This window comes from Emydura macquarii, unplaced genomic scaffold, assembly GCF_026122565.2.
Source record: "Emydura macquarii macquarii isolate MOO-44397 ecotype Brisbane River unplaced genomic scaffold, CSIRO-AGI_Emac_v2 contig_3390, whole genome shotgun sequence".
NCBI lineage: Eukaryota > Metazoa > Chordata > Testudines > Chelidae > Emydura > Emydura macquarii.
The window spans coordinates 1,751,285-1,769,802 of NW_027133527.1; the positions used below are offsets into that span (position 1 = coordinate 1,751,285).

At 51.4% G+C, this 18,518-nt stretch overlaps 1 protein-coding gene across 6 annotated transcripts in view; it reads left to right on the plus strand.

Moving 5' to 3' along the window:
* MPRIP (myosin phosphatase Rho interacting protein) overlaps window positions 1-18,518 on the plus strand; it is a 158,710-nt gene that overhangs the window by 70,039 nt on the left and 70,153 nt on the right. For all 6 annotated transcript variants that reach the window (XM_067534139.1, XM_067534135.1, XM_067534134.1 and 3 more), the window contains exons 4-5: window positions 6,715-6,866; window positions 17,151-17,235. In XM_067534139.1, the coding sequence (XP_067390240.1) occupies window positions 6,715-6,866; window positions 17,151-17,235 (237 nt within the window). The remainder of the gene's footprint in view (window positions 1-6,714; window positions 6,867-17,150; window positions 17,236-18,518) is intronic.

Consider the following 18,518-nt stretch of genomic DNA (forward strand, 5'->3'; position numbering starts at 1 on the left):
TGAGATACAGTGGGCTTGAGTAACTTCTGTTAGTCTGTGGCAGAGTTGGGACCAGATCCCAGCAGTCCTGATTCCCAGATCCCTGTGCTAACCACTGGTCCATGCTTCCTTGCTTATTTTTTTTTTTTTTAAATTGCATAGGCTGCTTTTGAAGGTGTTCCACTAGCATCTGCGTTTGTTTCCATGGCAAAGCACTCTACGGTGGTTGCCAAAAATAATTCCCCTTGCCAGCCTCTCCATCTGCAGGAGGAAGTGCCAGTGGAGCTGGTTTGGATGTTTTCTCTGTGCCCTCTTTCTCTTCCGCTTCATGGTGTTGGAAATGTGTTGACTTTTTTCTGCTCGCTTCGCTATTTTCATGGCAGTGAGGGTTTAAGCAGTGCCTGGAAGGAGGGGGATACTGGGAACAGGGGAGGGGTTGGAGGCTGGCCCAAATGGAGGCTGGTGCCGAGATCAGTCCATTGTAGAGCCGTTTGGGGAACGCTCCTGGTTGCGTTGTGCCGGTTTTCCCAGCATCTGGGGGGGAGAGGACTCCCTGGACCAAGGCAGGCTTTTCACGGGCCGCCGAGTTGGGTTAGCTAATCCGAGGATGTTGGGCTGCCAGCCTCTGCTGTTTTGGGTGCTGGAGGAAGTAGGGTTTCAAAGGGCTCTGCGTGGACGCCTGCTGCCAGTTGACAGAGCTGGGAGCGAAGGAGTGGGAGAGATGGGGGCCAAGAGTTGGAGGCGACGCTTTAATTGGATGGGAAGGAAGGGCTGCTGTGGATGGACCTGTCCGCTTCAGTCAGCACTGCCACCTCTCCACTTCCTGTCTCACTTTCTTTCTATTTCCTCTTTTCCTCTTCCCCTTGTCTGATCCTCTTCTTCCTTCCCCCTTCCCGCCTTCAGGGCTCGGATCCCGCTCTGGCTTTTGCCAGTAACCCCGGGGCCCTAGGCTGGGTGCTGCCAGTTAAAGGGCCAGTTGCCCGCTTTCAGGCCAGAGTTCACCGGTGTGAGGGGGAGGCAGTAGGCCTTCTCAATCCACATGCAAGGGAGAAGGCAGTGCTGGAATCTTAGGCTATGTCTACACTTGTGGCAGTGTGTAGAGTTCAGGCACTACATATGTAGCTACATACGGCAGTGAAAGGCTCTGGCAGTGGGGACGTTTTCCGGGGGGGGAATAGCCGGAGTCTTTCCCCGTTGCCAGAGCCTTTCACTGCAGCAGCAAAAGGCTCTGGCAGCAGGAACTACACGGCTAAAAATAGCAGTATAGATATGGGAGGCACAGCTTGGGCACGCTCGCCGTGTAGGTTTGTACCTGCGGGTTCAGGCACGTGAGCCACTTTGCTCACCCAAGTTGGGTACTCTGCTATTTATACCCATGCTGCTAGCTGGGCGTGAAGCATCCGTACTCCACATGCTGCCACATGTTTCTCATGCCCTGAGGCTTGAACTGTCCTGCAGCTGCAGCAAGGGGGCGTCGTGGGGCGACAGTGCGCCGTGCTGTGTATTTAGATGCCCTCACATTTTGTGTCTGGAGCCTGGTTCAAACCCAACCCTCCCTCAGTGGATTGAGGATGAATTGACTCACTCCTGTCACTGAATCAGGGTCCATCCCAAAGACTATTACAAGGTGCATGCAAGAATTCCCCCCCTTCCTCTCCACGGATGTGTAGGATCCTGACGTCTCAGTCTTTAGGGAACGTAGCTACAGAGTGGTGACACTACAGACCTTCTCCCTGGGCTCCGGCTCTGGAGGTGGCAGCTGCTGCTGTGTACGCCTCTCCTGGAAAAGTGTGGGAGAATATGCTCTGGGAATCGAAAGAGGGGAACAGAACGGCATCTTCTCCTTAGCCATGCAGCACATTAGCAAAGGAGATGCCAGCTGTGATGAAACAGAGCCAAATACTCAGGGTTTTCCCACTGAAGTCAGGAGAGGAGTTCAGATTTATACCACCCGTCCCTGGGAAATGCAGACTCTTAGGCTGCATCTGCACTCCGAGCTAGGAGTGTGATTCCCTTGCACACATACTTGCACTAGGTCTTATGAAGCAAGTGAGAGTATAAATGGCAGTGTAGCCACAATAGCACGGGTAGGGGCAGCTGAGGCATGGCTTAGCTGTGCCACGTACAACCCTGCTTGAAACCGGTGGGTATGCACCTGGCATGGCTAAGTTATCCCACCATTGCTGCTGCCCCAGCCACCGTGGCTGCGCTGCGGTTTATGCTCTCACTAGCTGGATGAAATGTAGCACGAGTGCGTGCTGGGGATCACACCCCGGCTCGCAGTGTAGATGTAGCCTGAGTTGTCACTGGGCACTGCTAGCACCTGTATTGTCCCTGGGTCTCAAAGCACTTCCCAAAGACTGAAATGCATTATTCCTGGTCTAGAGATAGGGGAAGCAGAAGCCCCAGTGGATGCCCATGGCCACACAGTACGTCAGTGGCAGAGATGGAAGTAGAGTCTTGGTCTCCTGAAACCCCAGCCTCCCATTCTGGTGACTGGGTTGTGCTCTCTCCTACCCCTCATGGAAATAACTTCCTGCAGGCCGGTTTCTCTGTGGCACGAGGAGAAGGCCTGCATGTTCCCGCATCTGCCTGGCCTTCAGATGGCGTGGTCTTGCAGGTGTTGGAGAGCCCAGGGCAGTGGAAATTCCCCTCTCCCCACCCCCGAATATGGACCGTCATCTCTTCAATAATCTTCCCGGGTAACGATTCTGTATCTTCAACGTCTCTCAGACAGCAGGGAACTGAATTCCTTTGATCCCCCAAACTTCCCCTCTACTTCTCCCCACATGCTGTAAGAGTGGCTCAGGCACCTGCTTAGACAGCCGTGGCAGATTAATGCGGGGCCTCGAGGCTGGCAGGTGCAGATACCGGCAAACTCGATGTTTCATTAACTTTAATGGGAAAATCTTACGGAGCGTGTGCTCAGGCTTGGCTGGCTGCCCATCCAGCCAGATGAAAAAGCAGATTCCCCCCTGATTCCCCCGACAGGGGTCAGGTCCGGAGCAGCATGACGTTAGCTGTGTCTGTGTTAGAAAAACGACACAAAATGGAGCAAGACAGGCAGTGCCATCACAGCCATGAAAGTGAGGCATGCGATCTCCCTTTCTGGGGGAGAGAGATCCCTTCACTCCTCCCTCCCCACCGCCGGGTCTGATATACTGGAGAATCCTGTCTCTCTGTCACTGGGGAATGCATGGCTAGGAAAAGATTCACGCCTTTTGCTGCAGCTCTTCTGTCTATATCCGGGAACCGGGGCAAGAGAGATGGAGGGCTAGAGAGATGGAGGGTTGAGAGTCTTTCCTGGGCAATTGAAAGACTGATCCGTATTGGGTGGCGTTAGGAGTCAGCAAAGAGGAGCCAAGGGCTTCGAAACCGGAGGCTGTCCCCCCAGTGGGGTCAGAACCATGCTAGCTACGAAGGCCGTGGGCTCCTCCGGGGCAGGGAGCTCTATGGGGAGCAGCTCGCCACAAACCAAAACTCATTCGCTCTCTTTGTTCCAGCGGAGCGTGTTGGCTTGTGGCTCTGCCGCTCTCTCAGGCTTTTGAGGAGAGAGGCAGCTTGCTCTGTTGTCAAGTTAACTTGTGTTACCTAGCCCGAGTGTCGCCCTGTGGGCTAGACCCGCCCCGAAGTCTTAGCCCAGTGTGGACTCAGTGGCTTGAGCTGCTGTTTCGCTATGTGGCTGCTCTTCCTTGAGCCCTGCTATCTAGAGGATTAATTGGAATTAACCCAGCAGTGAAAACTACCCGTGTGCGGGTGGAGCCAAGGGTTGGGCTGATGACTGATCGGTGCAGCTGTTTGGGTGAGGAGAGCTCTTGTTGTTGCTGACTCGTTCGTAAGAGCTGTTCTTCTGCGTGACCAAGGGTCTGTCTACACTGCAATTAGACACCCGCGGCTGGCTCGGCTTGCAGGGTTTGGGCTGCAGGGCTGGCTAATTGCAGTATAGATGTTTGGGATCAGGCTACTCCAACCTGGCAGGGTCCTGGCACAAGCATTTACACTGCAATGAAATAGCCTGAGCCCGGCGAGTCCGAGTCAGCAGGCACAGGCCAGCTGCAGGTTTGTAATTGCAGTGTAGACGAGCTGGCAGTGGTTCCCAACTTTTTTGGCTCGAGAGCCACAAATATCGTTTTTACAACCCTGGAGGGCCACCACTCTATCAAAATGTACTGACGGATACACCACCAAGGACTACTACTAAGGACTACAAACCAGTGCATATTTAAAGTAAACATTTTGATGCTACTTTGCTCACTTTTACATTCACTATTTTACACCTACAAATTACTCACGGTATGTCACACACTCACAGACAAAGCACTAGTGTAGAGGAGGGACTGTCACTACACACTGAAGCACAGGGCCTGGCAGCTAAGTCATGGTGGGTGGCCTGCTAAGTGCAGGCCAAACCGGAAGGCACTGATTTTTAGAGTCCTGCCCCTCCTCAAGCATGGTGCGTCCTGGCTGCTCCGTCCGCAGTGCCCCTTTCCCCACTGCAGCCAGATGGAAGAAGTTTGGCAAGGAGGCTGCCTCCTTGCTGATCTCCCGTCCCCCTGCCTGCAACAGGGAAACCGCATGCGTCTTGTAGCCCCGTGCACTACAACTGGGTCCCTAGGCAGTGGCTCCCTTCTGCAGCCAGGGGGACAGGAGATCTGTGCTCCCCTCCCTCTGGCTCCAGCAGGGACCCCAGTGCCTAGGACCCAGGTGAAGCGCTTTGCCTTGTTCCCTCCTACAGCCAGGAGCCTGCACCGGTCTTGTAGCCCCGCGGCAACTCACTCTGCCTGGGTCCTTAGGCAGCAGCTCCCTATGCAGCCAGCAGGAGGGGAGCAGCGGGCCACTTTGAAAGACCTCGCGGGCCACTTTTGGTCCCTGGGCCACAGATTGGGAACAACTGGGCTAAGGACATTGTGGACAGCTAGAGCCTAGCATGGCTGGCTGACAGCATTGCTACAGCGCTAGCTACGCTGTGTTCACTATCACATCAAGAGATTTGCTCACAACGTGACTGCACCCAGTTAGGGCGTGGTTATCCTGCTCTGTAATCCGTGCGTTAACTGTGTTCTGGAGCCCGGTTAAAGCCTTGGGCCAAGATTTTTTCAGAAGTGGCTAGTGATTTTCAGTGCCTCAGTTTTTGGGTGCCCAGCTTGAGAAGAGAGGGCTGAGCGCTCACCCCTGAAAAGGAGGCGCCCCAAGTCTCTCGTCCCTTCTGACCAATCTTGGCCTCGGATTCTGGCTGGGCTGGTCGCCCAGTTCAGGACCAAGGTTAAAGCACTGGAGTGGAGCTGTCTATACGCTGCAAGACCACCCTCTGTGTTAAAGGTCAGGAACCAGATCTCTTGACTCTCTACGGCTCCTACAGTATAGACCATAGTCCTCTCCCTGCCCATCCCTACCGCCCACCTGGAGACGTTAATACTCAGCGTGTTATATTATTAACTGAGCGCCACAACACCATTTTACAGGGCAGCCCTCAGACCGTGTTCCACCATGTCCCATCCAGACTAGTCTGGGAATCCTGCTAGCAACAGCTGCCTGTAATCACCGCTCTCGTTGGCTGGGGTCTGATCCCCGAGCCAGCCTGGCTGAGGTGAGGGAAGTCAGAACCAGAAGCGTTTGCTCGGAGCCGGGTTTCCTCTCTGTCTGCGTTTGTGTGTGATGGTTATTTTGCCTGCTATTTGTTTTCTATTTTCATAGCGTGGGGGCACGTCAGCCCTTGCAGCTCTGTTTCCTCCTGCAGTTTGTATTCAGAGTTGGAATAATTAGGCTGGGTTGTAATGGGGTGCGTGGGTATGTAATGTTTGTCCTACCAGTTGATCAGGCTGTGCTGCATGTGAATGGGTATCGACGCAGCAGTCAGTCAGCAAAGTGTCCTGATGCCTCTTACAAATGATACAGTCATCCAGAAATACCTCGGTGCCAAGGCGTGTGACGCTTCCCACCGTTGCACAAGTCACTGATTTCCTGCTTGGCTTGTCCCCTCGCCCTGGGGGCAGGCGTGCAAGGAGGCAACAGCCTGTCTCGTCACCAAAGCAAATGGTGGTGGGAGGATTGCGGGCCACTGGGGGCAGCCAGCACAGGAGCGTGTTGGGAAGGCTGGATAGACAATAGGGGCAGGGTATTGGAGCTTGGGGTATGTGGGGTTATTGGGGAGGGGAGGGAAGGAGGTTGTGGCAGGCCAAGTATGATGTTCGGGGTGGAGTGAGCAGTAAATGGAACAGTGTTTGGGACACCCCATGGAACTCCATTTGAATGCCTCTTAGATTGTAAGGGCCGTGAGCATTGATGTAAACACCAGCCAAAGGGCAGAGTTGGTTCTTCTAGCAGGTTCATCACCTCCCCTCCTCCCTCGGCCTCCAAATCCCTGTGTGGTTGCAGAATTTGCCTTGCTGGGGATAGCACTCCCTGCGGGTCGTGGAGGGGAAGATCTGCCTGTTCACCACAGGAGTTGGGACTGTACGTGGCCAGCTGTGCAAACTGTTGGAGACCAAGTGGGTGGCTTCAGTGAAGCTTTGCCATGGGTGAAGGGTGATAGGATAGGAGAGCCTGCAGCAAACTCTGAGTGGGGAAGCGGGAGAAGAGTTATGGACGGCACAGTCAGCTGGACTCCACTGCGATTTTCAACGAATAGGCGTGTAGAGAGTGCCGTTCTGTGCCGCTGGGTGGGGATGGGATGTCTACCATGCAGCGTTCCGCTTCTCTGCTCCTCCTTTTAAAAACTGCCTCTTTCTGTTCCAGCCCACGACCCTCCCCCAGGGCACCATCAACATGAACCAGTGCACGGATGTTGTGGATGGGGAGAGCCGGACAGGGCAGAAGTTCTCCCTGTGCATCCTGACCCCGGAGAAGGAGCACTTCATCCGAGCGGAGAACAAGGAGATCATCAGCGGGTGAGTCAAGGCCCTGGGGTCAGCCCTCTTGGAGAGCACGTGGGACTCTCTGCTTAGATTTGCAGCAGTGGGTGGTACTAGAAAACGAGAGTGCTGGAAGCCTCAAGTGACTCCTGATGGGATACGGAGCCTCTTGCTTTGTTCGAACCCAGCCCAATCGGGTAGTGCCTTTGCTCTCCCACAGCGATTTCAAAGGCGGGTCTCCATCTAGTTCCTTGTTGCTGGGTGTTCACAAAACCCAAGCTACCATCACAATTGGCACGAAGGTTGCCCCCTTCCATTGGAGGTCAACACAGAGATCAAGGGGTGGCAAGCACATGAAAACTATGCCAGCCCAACCCCCACCTTGAGCCGTGCTCCCGCCATGCCAGGTGGGGAAAGTCTTTCAAAGCTTCCATCAGTCTCAGCTGTTCTGCTTCCGCCATGGGGTGGTGATAACCACTTGATGTGGCCCTTGGCGAGGTGTGAAGGTGCACTGCTGCCCTCTGCTGGATGTGTGCGGGCCCAGGCCGTGTCGTCTTCTGTTCCTCTCTGCTGGATGGGCTGCTCATTTTCCATTCTTTGAGGCCCGTGCTTCAAAGAAACGGGTCCCCATTGCATTCCTGATGCTTCGTCTCCCGTGGGCATCTGGCTGTTGAGGGTACTGCTGCCATGTGGCTGCCACCAGTTCCAACCGTTGACTCTCCTGAGGATTAAAGTGCTTTAGTCTAACTAAAGTCTTCGGGCTCAGGTCAGGGAGTAGCTGGGTGAAATTTAATGGCCTGTGAGATACAGGAGGTCAGGGTAGATGATCTATGGTCCCTGCTGGCCTTAAACGCTATAAGACTATGATGGGTGCACATCACTCATTGTGCAGCCCAGTGCCCATAGGAGAATTTCTGAGAGGAGTTGGTCATGCGACATTAGAACAAAGATAAATCCGTGACAGCGGTAGATACCATCTCTGAGTCCAGGCTGTAGTGTGGCACTAAATGGGCTTCATAAGCTAACACCGCTTTCTGTTTCTTCCTTTCTATTGTAAAAGCAATGAGTCAGATTCTGCCCTCGATTGCCCCTGTGTAATCTTGCTGAACCCAAGGGTTGTATCCGAGGGCAGAATTTGGCCCCAGCATATGCAGTTGTGTGTAGCTGCAGTTTTATGGATGTTGTTCCATTCCAGAATTCTGCCTTGATCTGCAAAGTTCCTGCCTTTTGGCTCTGATCAGTGTCCAGTGCATCCACTGTGGCATGATGGGGGAAGGGAAGTGAGGCTAGATCCTGCTCTGGGAAGGGGGATGGATTCTGTGGTCCAAGCTCCAATCCTGCATTCTTCAGAAAGTCTGTACGATGGCTAGAAGTGTATGTGCAGCGCATCCCTGGGCCATTTCCCAGCATCAGTGTTGAAGTGCTGTACCATTTGGCACTTGCCTGACTGGGAGGGCAGCTCTGTGATGTGTATGAATTTAATGATGGGCATTACGAGGGCGATAAACCTGTAATATTAGAGATGTATAATTGCATTGATACCTCCTGAATCCAGCTGGCCGCCAAACCCTGCTGCTATCCAGTGCGCTGCTTTGCAGGAGGCTGTACGGCTGCCTCTTGGGGCTGGGTGGAAAGCAAAGCCCACCGTTATCAGTATTGTGCTTGTTGGCATTGGAAGCCAAAACAGCCCAGCTAGCCAAGTTCAACAATGAGTGCAGGGGCTCTGTTGGCAGATTGTACGCTGCACATCTGGACCAGATGGGCCTAAACACACCCCCAGGGGGAAGAAGCTGGAAGGATTACACTGAGATTTTAAATACACGAGCAACTGCTTGCTAATGGTTGGATTTGATGATACCATGGGCTGCTTGTAATTCCCCCTTAACTGCAGACATTTATCTTCTACTGACTTTTGCCCTTTCCCACTTGGCAGAAGCTAGTTTGCCTCTTCACTCCTCTCCTATCCCCAGATCCCCACAGGCCTCTGGCACTTGTAATAGAGCAGAAGGCAGCTCGACTGCCTGTAGGGGACTGACTTACTGCATGAGAATCATTGATGACTTCAGCAGGGGTGTCATCAGCGATTGAGCATTTAAGTCCCGAAGTTGGAAGTGTCCCCTTCTGGGCTCTTGTCTGAGTTTCAGAAAGTGCTGGACACCTGCCTTTGGAAAATCAGGTCCAAAGGTTTCTCAGGGAGCATCCTAGAATTGAGATACCTAGAGTCACTAGTTATTTTTGAAAGTCTTGGTCAGATGGTTGATTTTTATGTAGTCTCCCACTGATGTATATCTGACATACTGTAGCGAGGACACTTATGGAAGCGGAGGATCTTTAAATGCACTGTAGCATTTGCAAAGCGTTTTGAAAATGAACCGGCTCAGAGTGCTGTGGGAAGTTATGTCCTTGGTTTGTCTCGTAAGTGGATTGTATCTTTGCGGTCAAAAATAACTGGCCATTTGCCAGACCAGTCAAGAAGCTGGTGGGGATGAAGTTGTAGGTGAGAAAGGTGTAGGTCAGGGGAGGATCTGCACGTTGATGTGGTCTGTGCTTATACAACAGTACCCTGATCTGTGACCCAGCCGGCTAGTCCCCACTCATGAGCATGCCATTAATAACTGCAGGATCTTGGAGTAGTTCCTCATTGTCAGCATCATGGCAGATCCCAAAGGGACATCTCTATCGATATCCTTAGGCGGTCTGACTGGATATTTAGTTAATGTCCATCACTGGTGATCTTACAGTGCCACTGAAGCTTTCGGCACCCGTGTGATTGTCACCCGTGTAACGGCATTCCTTGCTTTGGAATTCGTTGGTCTTCCAGCCTAAAAACACGTACATCCCCAGAAAGCCATGAAACCAAACTAGGGCTGATGGAGGCAGTTGCTGGGTTTGGCTACAAATCTGTTCATCATTGATCTTGTCCTGATCTTGACCTTCTGTTCTATTGCATCTTCTATTTTTAGCTGACAAAAACGATGAGAATCAAAAACGTCAATCCGCCACTCCAGCTTTCTTCGGTGCCCATGTTTCACTGCTGTACCCCAGAGAGAGTTGGTTTAGCCGTGGTTTTATAGCTCTGCAGCTTTGTAGCAAACTCGATGTCATTGTGTCCCCACAGAACATGGCAACAGCTGCTACCATACAAGTGTCCATCTCTTTCGAACATCCTCCAGTACTGACGCTTCCCAAGTGTTTGACCATTGAGCAAGTAGCAACGTCCTGTTCAGCCAGGTTAATGCTGTGCTATTTGTAATCTGGAGTCGGAAGCTGGCTGGGGACCAAGCACTTCTCTGAAGATGAAAAGCAGTTAACTTCAGCATCCATTTAATATGCCCCCTGGCTCTCCTCATTTCTTCTCTTGCTTCTTAATTGCCGGATGGCTTTTCTCCCCTATTTCTATGCAGGGATTGAGGGATGAAGGCACCTCCCATCAGAAAACCAGCGTCACTGTGCATTCAAATCTGAAAGTCCCTTCTCTGTGTTCCCATCCCAGACTGTGTGGCTCTCTTGGAAAATGTTTGTTTGAAATCCTTCACAAAATGCGATCACAGCCGGTGGAAGGCCCCTTCAAATCGTACGGAGCTTGTGAGCCATGCTTTGGCTTTCCATGGCGCCTCCTGTTAAAACATTAGAGGGAACCCATGTGGATCACGGTGCTCTCCTTACCTGCGTGTATAACGCAGAGAGAGAACGTAACATGCCCTGCCACCCTTACCACCATTTGTGCGGCTTATTCGCTGTTTGTTCTTTGCTCAGCTCTGACAGTAAAACTAAATTAGGCTGTTTGTTTCTCAGACCCTAGCACAGAGCTGGGGGGACTGGCCCTGCCAGGAAATATTTGAAGGGACCCATCCCCTTAAATCAGACTTCTGTCTCATGTTATGCCTTCTGTCGGGAAAGAGCCTAAAGCAAGTCCCTGTGACTGAAAGGGATTAAAGAAATATGTTCTTTCTCTTCCGGTTGGCTTTGTGTGTTTGACAGCCTGTGGCACAGTCAGTTTCACTCTTCTCCCCCTCTCACTCTGCGTTCCCTCTGTTGCTTCTCTGCGGTGTCTCAATCCTTCATGCTTTTTCGCAGGCTGCCCACAAAGTTCTGATTAATGCAGTTTGTGGCAATCACATGGATGCCGGCCTGCTAGGAGATGGTGTGAGACCCGCTAAACATTCACGTTAGGCCACTGACTACCTACCAGTTAGGAGCAGTTCACAGTCACTGGGTTGCTTTAGACCTGGTGAACCAGGGCATTGGGTTTATTGTTAGATTTCATGGTGTTTCTATTGATCGTTGTTTTTAATCAGCCCCCCAAATGTTGGGCCTAATGATTCTGAGCAGTGCTTCCCTCTAGCAGTCCCACAGCGGGGCACTGTCTCGTCTCCAGGGAGCTGTTGCCTGGCGCACACACACACACATACCACCCCCCCCCACCACCCCCCATGTTTTACTCTCCTATGTTGTTCTTGTTATCACAGTTGGGTCATTCTCTCTGCTCCTCCTTTGTGGGAAGGAGAGTGGAAGGGGTTTAGTTGATCACTTTCTCCTCTAATTAGATCGCCTGCCCCCAGGCTCCCACAGAGCCACTGGCCTTAGAGGAAAACTAAAATGAAATAATTCTTCTCCTATGCCCGCTGCTGGTGCTCAGTTGCTTAGCAACACCAAAGGTTAGGCTGCTAAATAGAGAGAATTCCCTGTATGTTTCCCAATCTTCAGGCGTGGGATGAACGCTTCCGCTCCCCCAGTGGAGTGAGAAGGAAAGGAAAGCTCAGGTTTATTCTGGCTGAATGAGGAGGCTGAGCTTGTGGTATTGAGTTGCTGAGCAGGGCAGCAGAGAGCGGATGGTCAGCTGTCTTCTCATGGTGAGACTCGGGCATGGAAGAACCATGGCAATTCAAAGCTGTGCCTGGAGATCTTTCCTTGTCCTTGTTGCTGGGTCTCTTCCTGGGCTGCTTCCCACTACCTGTGCAGAGGTGGTGCTCTGTACCTTCTTCTTCGAGTGCTCCACCACTAATTGCTACCTCACACCCAATCCGAACCAAGCTCATGGGACAGCCGCGCCCCATGCTGGAGTCACCATCCAATCCCATGGTTATAACCTCCCCATCCCCTCTTTGCATTGTCTCCTTAGAATGTAAACCCTCTGGGGCAGGACCCTTGCCTGGCATGCTGCTGCTGTGCCGGCAGTATGCTAGCAGAGCAAATGGAGTTAGTTAAGAGCAGAATTTTCATCCCGGGGGAAATGGCAACTTTTTGGAGTTAGTTTTTGTTCCGCATCAGAATGACAAGTCGAAAGAGTGAAAAATCTCATCCTACAAAGGTTTCCGAGAAGTTTTTCAGGCTGGAAATGTTGGAACAAAAACGTTGATGCTTTTTTTGTATTGCAACGAAACTATTTGACAGTTTGAAATGACACTTTTGGTTTTGATTCTCCCCGTGGGTAAATTTAATCAAAATTGGCATTGATCCTCCTGCAGCAAACTCTGATTCTGACAAAAGTGCATTTTCTGGTGGCAGAACTTTTCAAGAACACAAGCAGCTCTTCTAACAAACGGCAGAATCCAGATTGTCTCCCCGGCATGGAAGTGTCTGCACGTGCGGTGCAGGCGGCACAGTAGTTAGACGTCAGTGCTTGGTCTGCGCTTGTGCTCCCAGGCAGGTGGTGGGGGTGAGCTGCAGCTCTTGGGCTGGCTGGCATATTTATAGCAGGTCGTTCTTCCCTGTTGTGGTGGTGCAGGGGCTGGTCTCACTTCTGTAAATCGTGCAGTGATCAGTTTGGAAGCTGAAGGGAAACAAGTGAAAAGTTAGGGGAGAGGGGGGCGAGGGTGAACAGAGAGTTCCTGGGCCTATTCTACAGCGCTCGCTCCTGCTTCCCCCATTCTGGGTCTCCAGCTAACACCTACTCCACCTGAGGTTCCTGCTTTCCCTGCTCTCGCCTGTGTGTTGATGTTGATTGGCTACAGGCTGGGATCTCCCCCCTGGCTCTGCTTTCTGGCTCCTCCCGTGCCCTGAAGCATCATGGGATCACTCCAGCCTGCTCCCATTGGGATCTGCTTCCCCGACTCCCCTTGGGACCTGCTTCCCGTACTGAGCCGTGCACTAAAATGCTTCCCCCAGGGCTCTCTATTGCTGTGCTCGGTCATGACTTGAAGCATTAAGAAAAATGTCCCTGTTTTCCCCTCCCTTCTCTCTCTGACCCCAGTGCTGTGTCCCGGTCGTACATTTGTTACTGGTATATCCTAACTTCCCCTCCTCCCATGCTCCAGTACCTAGCTCAACCTTCCATTACCGCACCCCATTCTGCTCGCTGTCGGCAATGCTAAGAGACGCACATGCTGCAAAGCAAGGTGGGAATGATTTATTGTGCATTGGCCCAGCATCTTATTTTGAAACTCCGCGTTTGCCTCCAACTGTGGCGTTAATCATCCTGAAATGTCCCATTTGGTTTCAAGCCACAGTAGTTTTATTTTGCAATTGCAGCGTGCTGATAAGATTCCTGTACTTGGAGAATTGTTTTACGTCCATTGCAGGCTTCTGATACTTATTGCCTAACCAAAACCCACTTGATGTGGTCCTCCCAAAACTCGTGCGACAGCAGCACGCACACTCAAAAAAGGAGGGTGGGGGGGAAGGGTGAAGCAAAGCATGAAACATCTGGAGCTGCCATTGGATCCTCATTGTAGCTGGGTTGACTGAGATGTATGGGCTGCTTATCTGGACGTGAGGAGAGCCAGTAAAGGAATCCACAGAACAACTGACTCATGGCAAGGGCTGGCCTTTTTAATGCTGAATTTCCTTTCTGTTTCTTTTGTGGATTGCTTTAAAATAAAATGCAGTGGGAGCATGGAGTTAACATTAGCATTTCTGAATGCAGAAGACAGCCAGGTCTCTCTAGGCAAATACATTCCAGTAGGTTGTTCTGTCAGGTTTCCATATTGCACCATAGTCCTGTCCTACAGTCTGTTCTCTTCCTTCTCCGCTTCCCCACCCCTCATCATTCCAGTCCTTGGCCTCTCCTGACTGTGCTAAATTGTTTGTGGTTTTTGTGATGAGGCCAAATCTTCACTTGAAGAGCTAGGATGAGACTCAGCAAACTCATTTTGCCTGTGACTTCAACATTGGTTCCTTTCAGGGTTGGCACTGCAGCTCTGGTGGAGGGGCAGTAGCTCAGAACTAACAGATCAGGGTGGCAGATGGGGTTATGAGTGGTCTGGAGTTCTGTCTTTTTTGGTTTGCTCTGTAGCTTTGTATGGCTGGATCTTGTGTGGCTGACCTCCCCCCTGCCAGCCCCAACCCTTGCAAAAGGAGCTCTTCCTCTGCATGCATGTGGGAAGATGCAGAACTTCTGGGTATTGTTTGCTATGTTGTCCCTAACCAGCTCTGAGAAGTTGAGATTCTGTGTGTGCCAAGTTCCTGCTCGGAGGGAACTTTTATGGCCAAGTTATAAACCCCTGAAAATATGGGTTAGTAATGGAAATGCTGACGCCACCCACGCTCTAATGACATGCGCTGCATTGCTGGAAGGCAGCGGAGGGGTTGTTTGCAGAGCAGTGTGGCTTCAGGGGAGGTATCGGAATACAGCATCCAACCGGGTAATATGGGCAAACCCACCAATGAGCTGTCATGCTCTGCTCTTCATGGAGAGAAGGGCGGGTGAAGGAAAATAGGTGTTTTGTGGGTCAGGGTAGGGAACAGTGTTGTATTAATTTAGATGGACTATATGGGCCCAAAGAGGCAAAGGTGTTAACATGACCCTGTCACTGTCAAGCATTAAACAATGTTTGTTTACAAGGTTCGGTATAGAAGACCTCAGCTGGTTTAGCAGTGGGGCAAACACATCACTGAAAATCTTTTTAACCTCGTACTAAAGATACAGGGGGCAAGGAAAAACAGTTAGTCTTTGCAATTGGGAATGTAAGGCTTCATTTTAGCAATGTCCCTTGTTCCCTTGAGCTGTAGAAAGCCTTTACAAGGGAACCCGTCCCTTGTTTTGACAGTCTCTTGGATGGTAATAACTGTCCTTGTTGTGAAAAGAGAAATATAGTTGAGCTGGGCTGGAGCTATTAATCTGAGCCTATTTCCTAAAAGACAAAACAAGACAAACACACGCCAGGGGAGAGATAAGAACAACAAAGAGAGAAAATGCAACTTCTGTCTCTGGTGACTTTCGCTTGCAATTGCACAGCACAGGGTCTTCTCAGCCACTCTGAGACCTGGCAAACTGGTACCAGCATTGGGCTGTCTAGGGCATTGCTTTTAGGCGCCTCTTTGGTCAGAGGCGGATAGCAGGAGCCACAAGAGGACGGGCAGGGACAACAAAATCTCACATCCCAGATAGTGTTTGGGATTTAGCCAGAGCCAGTGGAGATGGCAGTGTCATCTGTGTCCCTCACTTGGTCTGGTCTGATCAGAACATCTTTCTGGATGACAAAGATCCAGCAATATCATGGCGGATCCAGGGCTGCAGGAGATAGTGGGGCAGAAGCCATGAATGATGGGGAAGCTCACTCCTTCCTGTTCTCCTGTCTTTCAGTCAGCCGGCATCTGTGTCTTCTAATGTTTCTCCCCAAAGGATTTTATTTTAAGGCCCCCTCAAGGGAGTGATTGTTCCCTCGTTATCTTGTCCACCAATTAGACCTAGTTTTCCAACACACCGATTTTGGATGCCATGACACCGTGATTTCCCGGTCTGCACATTTCTTGTTTACCAGGTATGATGGTAACAGTCTTTGGGTTATATCCGTGGGTCTTTAAGTCTTGATTCATTTGGTCTTTGTCTCCCTGTTCCACCTTTTCCCATCAACATTTGTTGTTGTAGGTGGTTGTGATATTTCATGAACTTCCCCTTCCTCATTACAGTTGAGCTCACAATCAGGATAAGTTTGTAGGTTCAGTTAATACAACGTAGATTCATTGATTATATAGCCCAAAGGGACCACTGTGGTTACCTAGTCTGACCTCCTGTATAACTGAGGCCCTAGGACTTCCCTGAATTGATTCCCGTTTGAACTAAATCATAGATTTTCTAACTGAAGGGCATGTCCCTTGTTTATCAGCAGGGCCCGGGGACCTGGTGTAAAGACACTAGAACATTCCCCCATCCTGTCTGCTTTCCAAAGAGCAGAAGCTGGCAGAGACAGTGCCTCTCTGCAGGCAGGTGTAGCGGAAGGGAAGCGATCGCTGGCATGGGCAGAGAGTATGGGAGCGGTTGGATTTGGAGAGTGAGCCTGCTTTCACAGTGCCTATTACTGCCCTCCTCCCTGCCACCTCACACCCCGCCCTGCACGTGCCCTGAATGCTGGGCTGGTGGCAGTGGTGCAGGGAGCTGAGTCCAGGTGACGGTGGCAGCAGCAAAGCGGAGGAAGCCAGGCTGGAGCCAGTGAGTGGGGTCGGCAGGTGCAGCCCAGTAGGGATTGCAGCCCAGCTGTGGGGGGGAGAGGATCTGGTTGGGGCTGTAGGCTGGAAGAGTGGGGGGGGGGGGGAACTAAGCCATGGACTTCTGGATGAGAGGCTGGGGACTTGGGGATGAGAGAAGATAAAGAGGGGGGCACATGAATCTCTGGAGGGGGTGCAGCAGAAAAAGTTTGGGAACCTCTGTACTAGAGCATATCTTTATTAAAAAAATAAATACATAAATAAACCCCGAAAACATCCAGTCTTGACTTAAATATTGCTAGTGATGGAGAATGCACCGCATCCCTTGCTAAGTTGTTCCAATGATTAATTACTCACTGTTTAAAAAAACAAACAAACAAAAAAATTGCACCTGATTTCCAGTCTAACTTTGTCCAGCTTCAGCTTCCAGTCATTGGATTATGTTATACCTTTTTCTGCTAGTTTGAAAGCCCTCCATCAAATTTTTGTTCCCTGGGTAAGTACTTAGAACCTGTGATCAAGTCATCCCTTAACCAAGGACCTCCAGGTCTCCACATGTATTGACAATACCCATGGGATTGCACTCTTCTTGGGGTGAAGCTGGGGGTGTTCTATGCTGTCCCCAAACCTATTTTCTGGGCTCTGAGCTCCCCCACCTCCTTTTACAATAGCAGCTAAGCATAAAGTGTTATTACCCTAGGAGCTGAGAGTTTAAATAGCATTTTCCAGGGCCCTCTGTCCAGCCAGGACGGGACAAAATGAAGCAATGCAGGTTGTGCTCTGTTAGAGATCTAAAAGCCCACTGTCTCCCCAGCCCAGCCCAGTGACTGGGAATCCTGAATCCAGGGGACACTGAGTTCTGCTGGGTGGGAGCTCTTTTAGAGACTGCCCAGCCAGTGCCTTCCTATCTTGCTCCTTGGGGAGGATCCTCATCTTAGCTCTGTTTGTTTGCAGGTGGCTGGAGATGTTGATCGTCTACCCAAGGACAAACAAGCAGAATCAGAAGAAGAAGAGGAAAGTGGAGCCGCCAACCCCGCAGGTAACTCTAGGTGGTGACCCCCTGTCATTCACTGTGACCCAGAATTCTGTCCAGGGACTGGATCCCTTGGGACTAGAACGGAGAACCAGAATGGTCTATCTCCTCACATTGGGTCTCTCCCAGGGTGTTGCTCATCTCTAAGGAGGGCAGAGAACGTTTGCCTTGTTAGCCCGGTCAAGATGAGAAATGGGCTTCTGGCCCTTTAGAGTGCTCCCGTTCCTGGATGTGCAGAGCATTAAAGTGGAGGAGCCAGGGTAGCTACGATGGCATGAATTAATTGCTGGCTGTCAGTTTCCGAGGTCACTGCTCCTCCGCCAGCTTGGAAGATGAAAGTGCTATATTAGTGCTTATCAGCCTTGCTCTAAAACTCCCAGTAGCAGCCAGTGCTGCAGCATCAGCATTAAACCCCTGGCCACCCCCGTCCCCAGCTGGTTTCTCAGATCTGGCTGAGTTACTTTCCCAGAAAGCAAGATTGATGCATCTTTCCTGCTTTCCCCTTTCCTCCTGGGATTGGCTCACTGTGTGCGTGCTGCTTGCGATGCAAGGGGATATGTGGGGTTGTATATTTGGGTAGGGTCTTCAGTCAGGAATAAGGCTGGAAGTGCTTGGATTTAGATAGGTGCATAATGAAGAGGGCGTGGTGAGACTGGAAGCTCGCCTCTTCCCCAGCTACCTTCTCTCCTCGGTCCACACAGGCCGGTCCGACTGCTGATTGCAAAGCTTTGAACAGTATCCTCTGGGCTCGGGGGCATGTGTGCAGAGAGGGAGGGAGGATGAGAAGAGGAAGATGCGATCCTGCCGTTCACAGGCCTCATAGGGCCCGGGAAGAAATTCTGCAGGGCTCCAGTTTCCCTGCACGGAGATGACCCTGGAGATAACTAGAATGAAAGGAAAATATTGAAGGCCAGGGCTGAGCTCAGAGTTTCGGGGGCTGGAGCTGTTCTCTCCAGGGACCCAGCGACAGCTCTGCGCTTGCTTTGACTATAAAAGGTAAAAGCTGGGGCTGCCCGTGACCCACTCCTTCCTGCCAGTGCCTCCCACATGGATGGAGTGAAGGAGAAACCCACAGGTTCTGACTCCTAGGCTGAAATAATCTCTCCTCTCTGGGGCTGTGACTAGCCTGCTCCCATGCGAGTGTGTCCTGCCGCTGCTAGCCAGCAGGGTGGAGGTGGTTGGGCTGAAGGAATTCACCCAGCAGACCTGGGCACTCACAGATGGTTATCCGGTTACTTGGGCCTACCCAGCGTGGAGTGAACCACTTGTTTTCTCCTTGGATTCCCAGA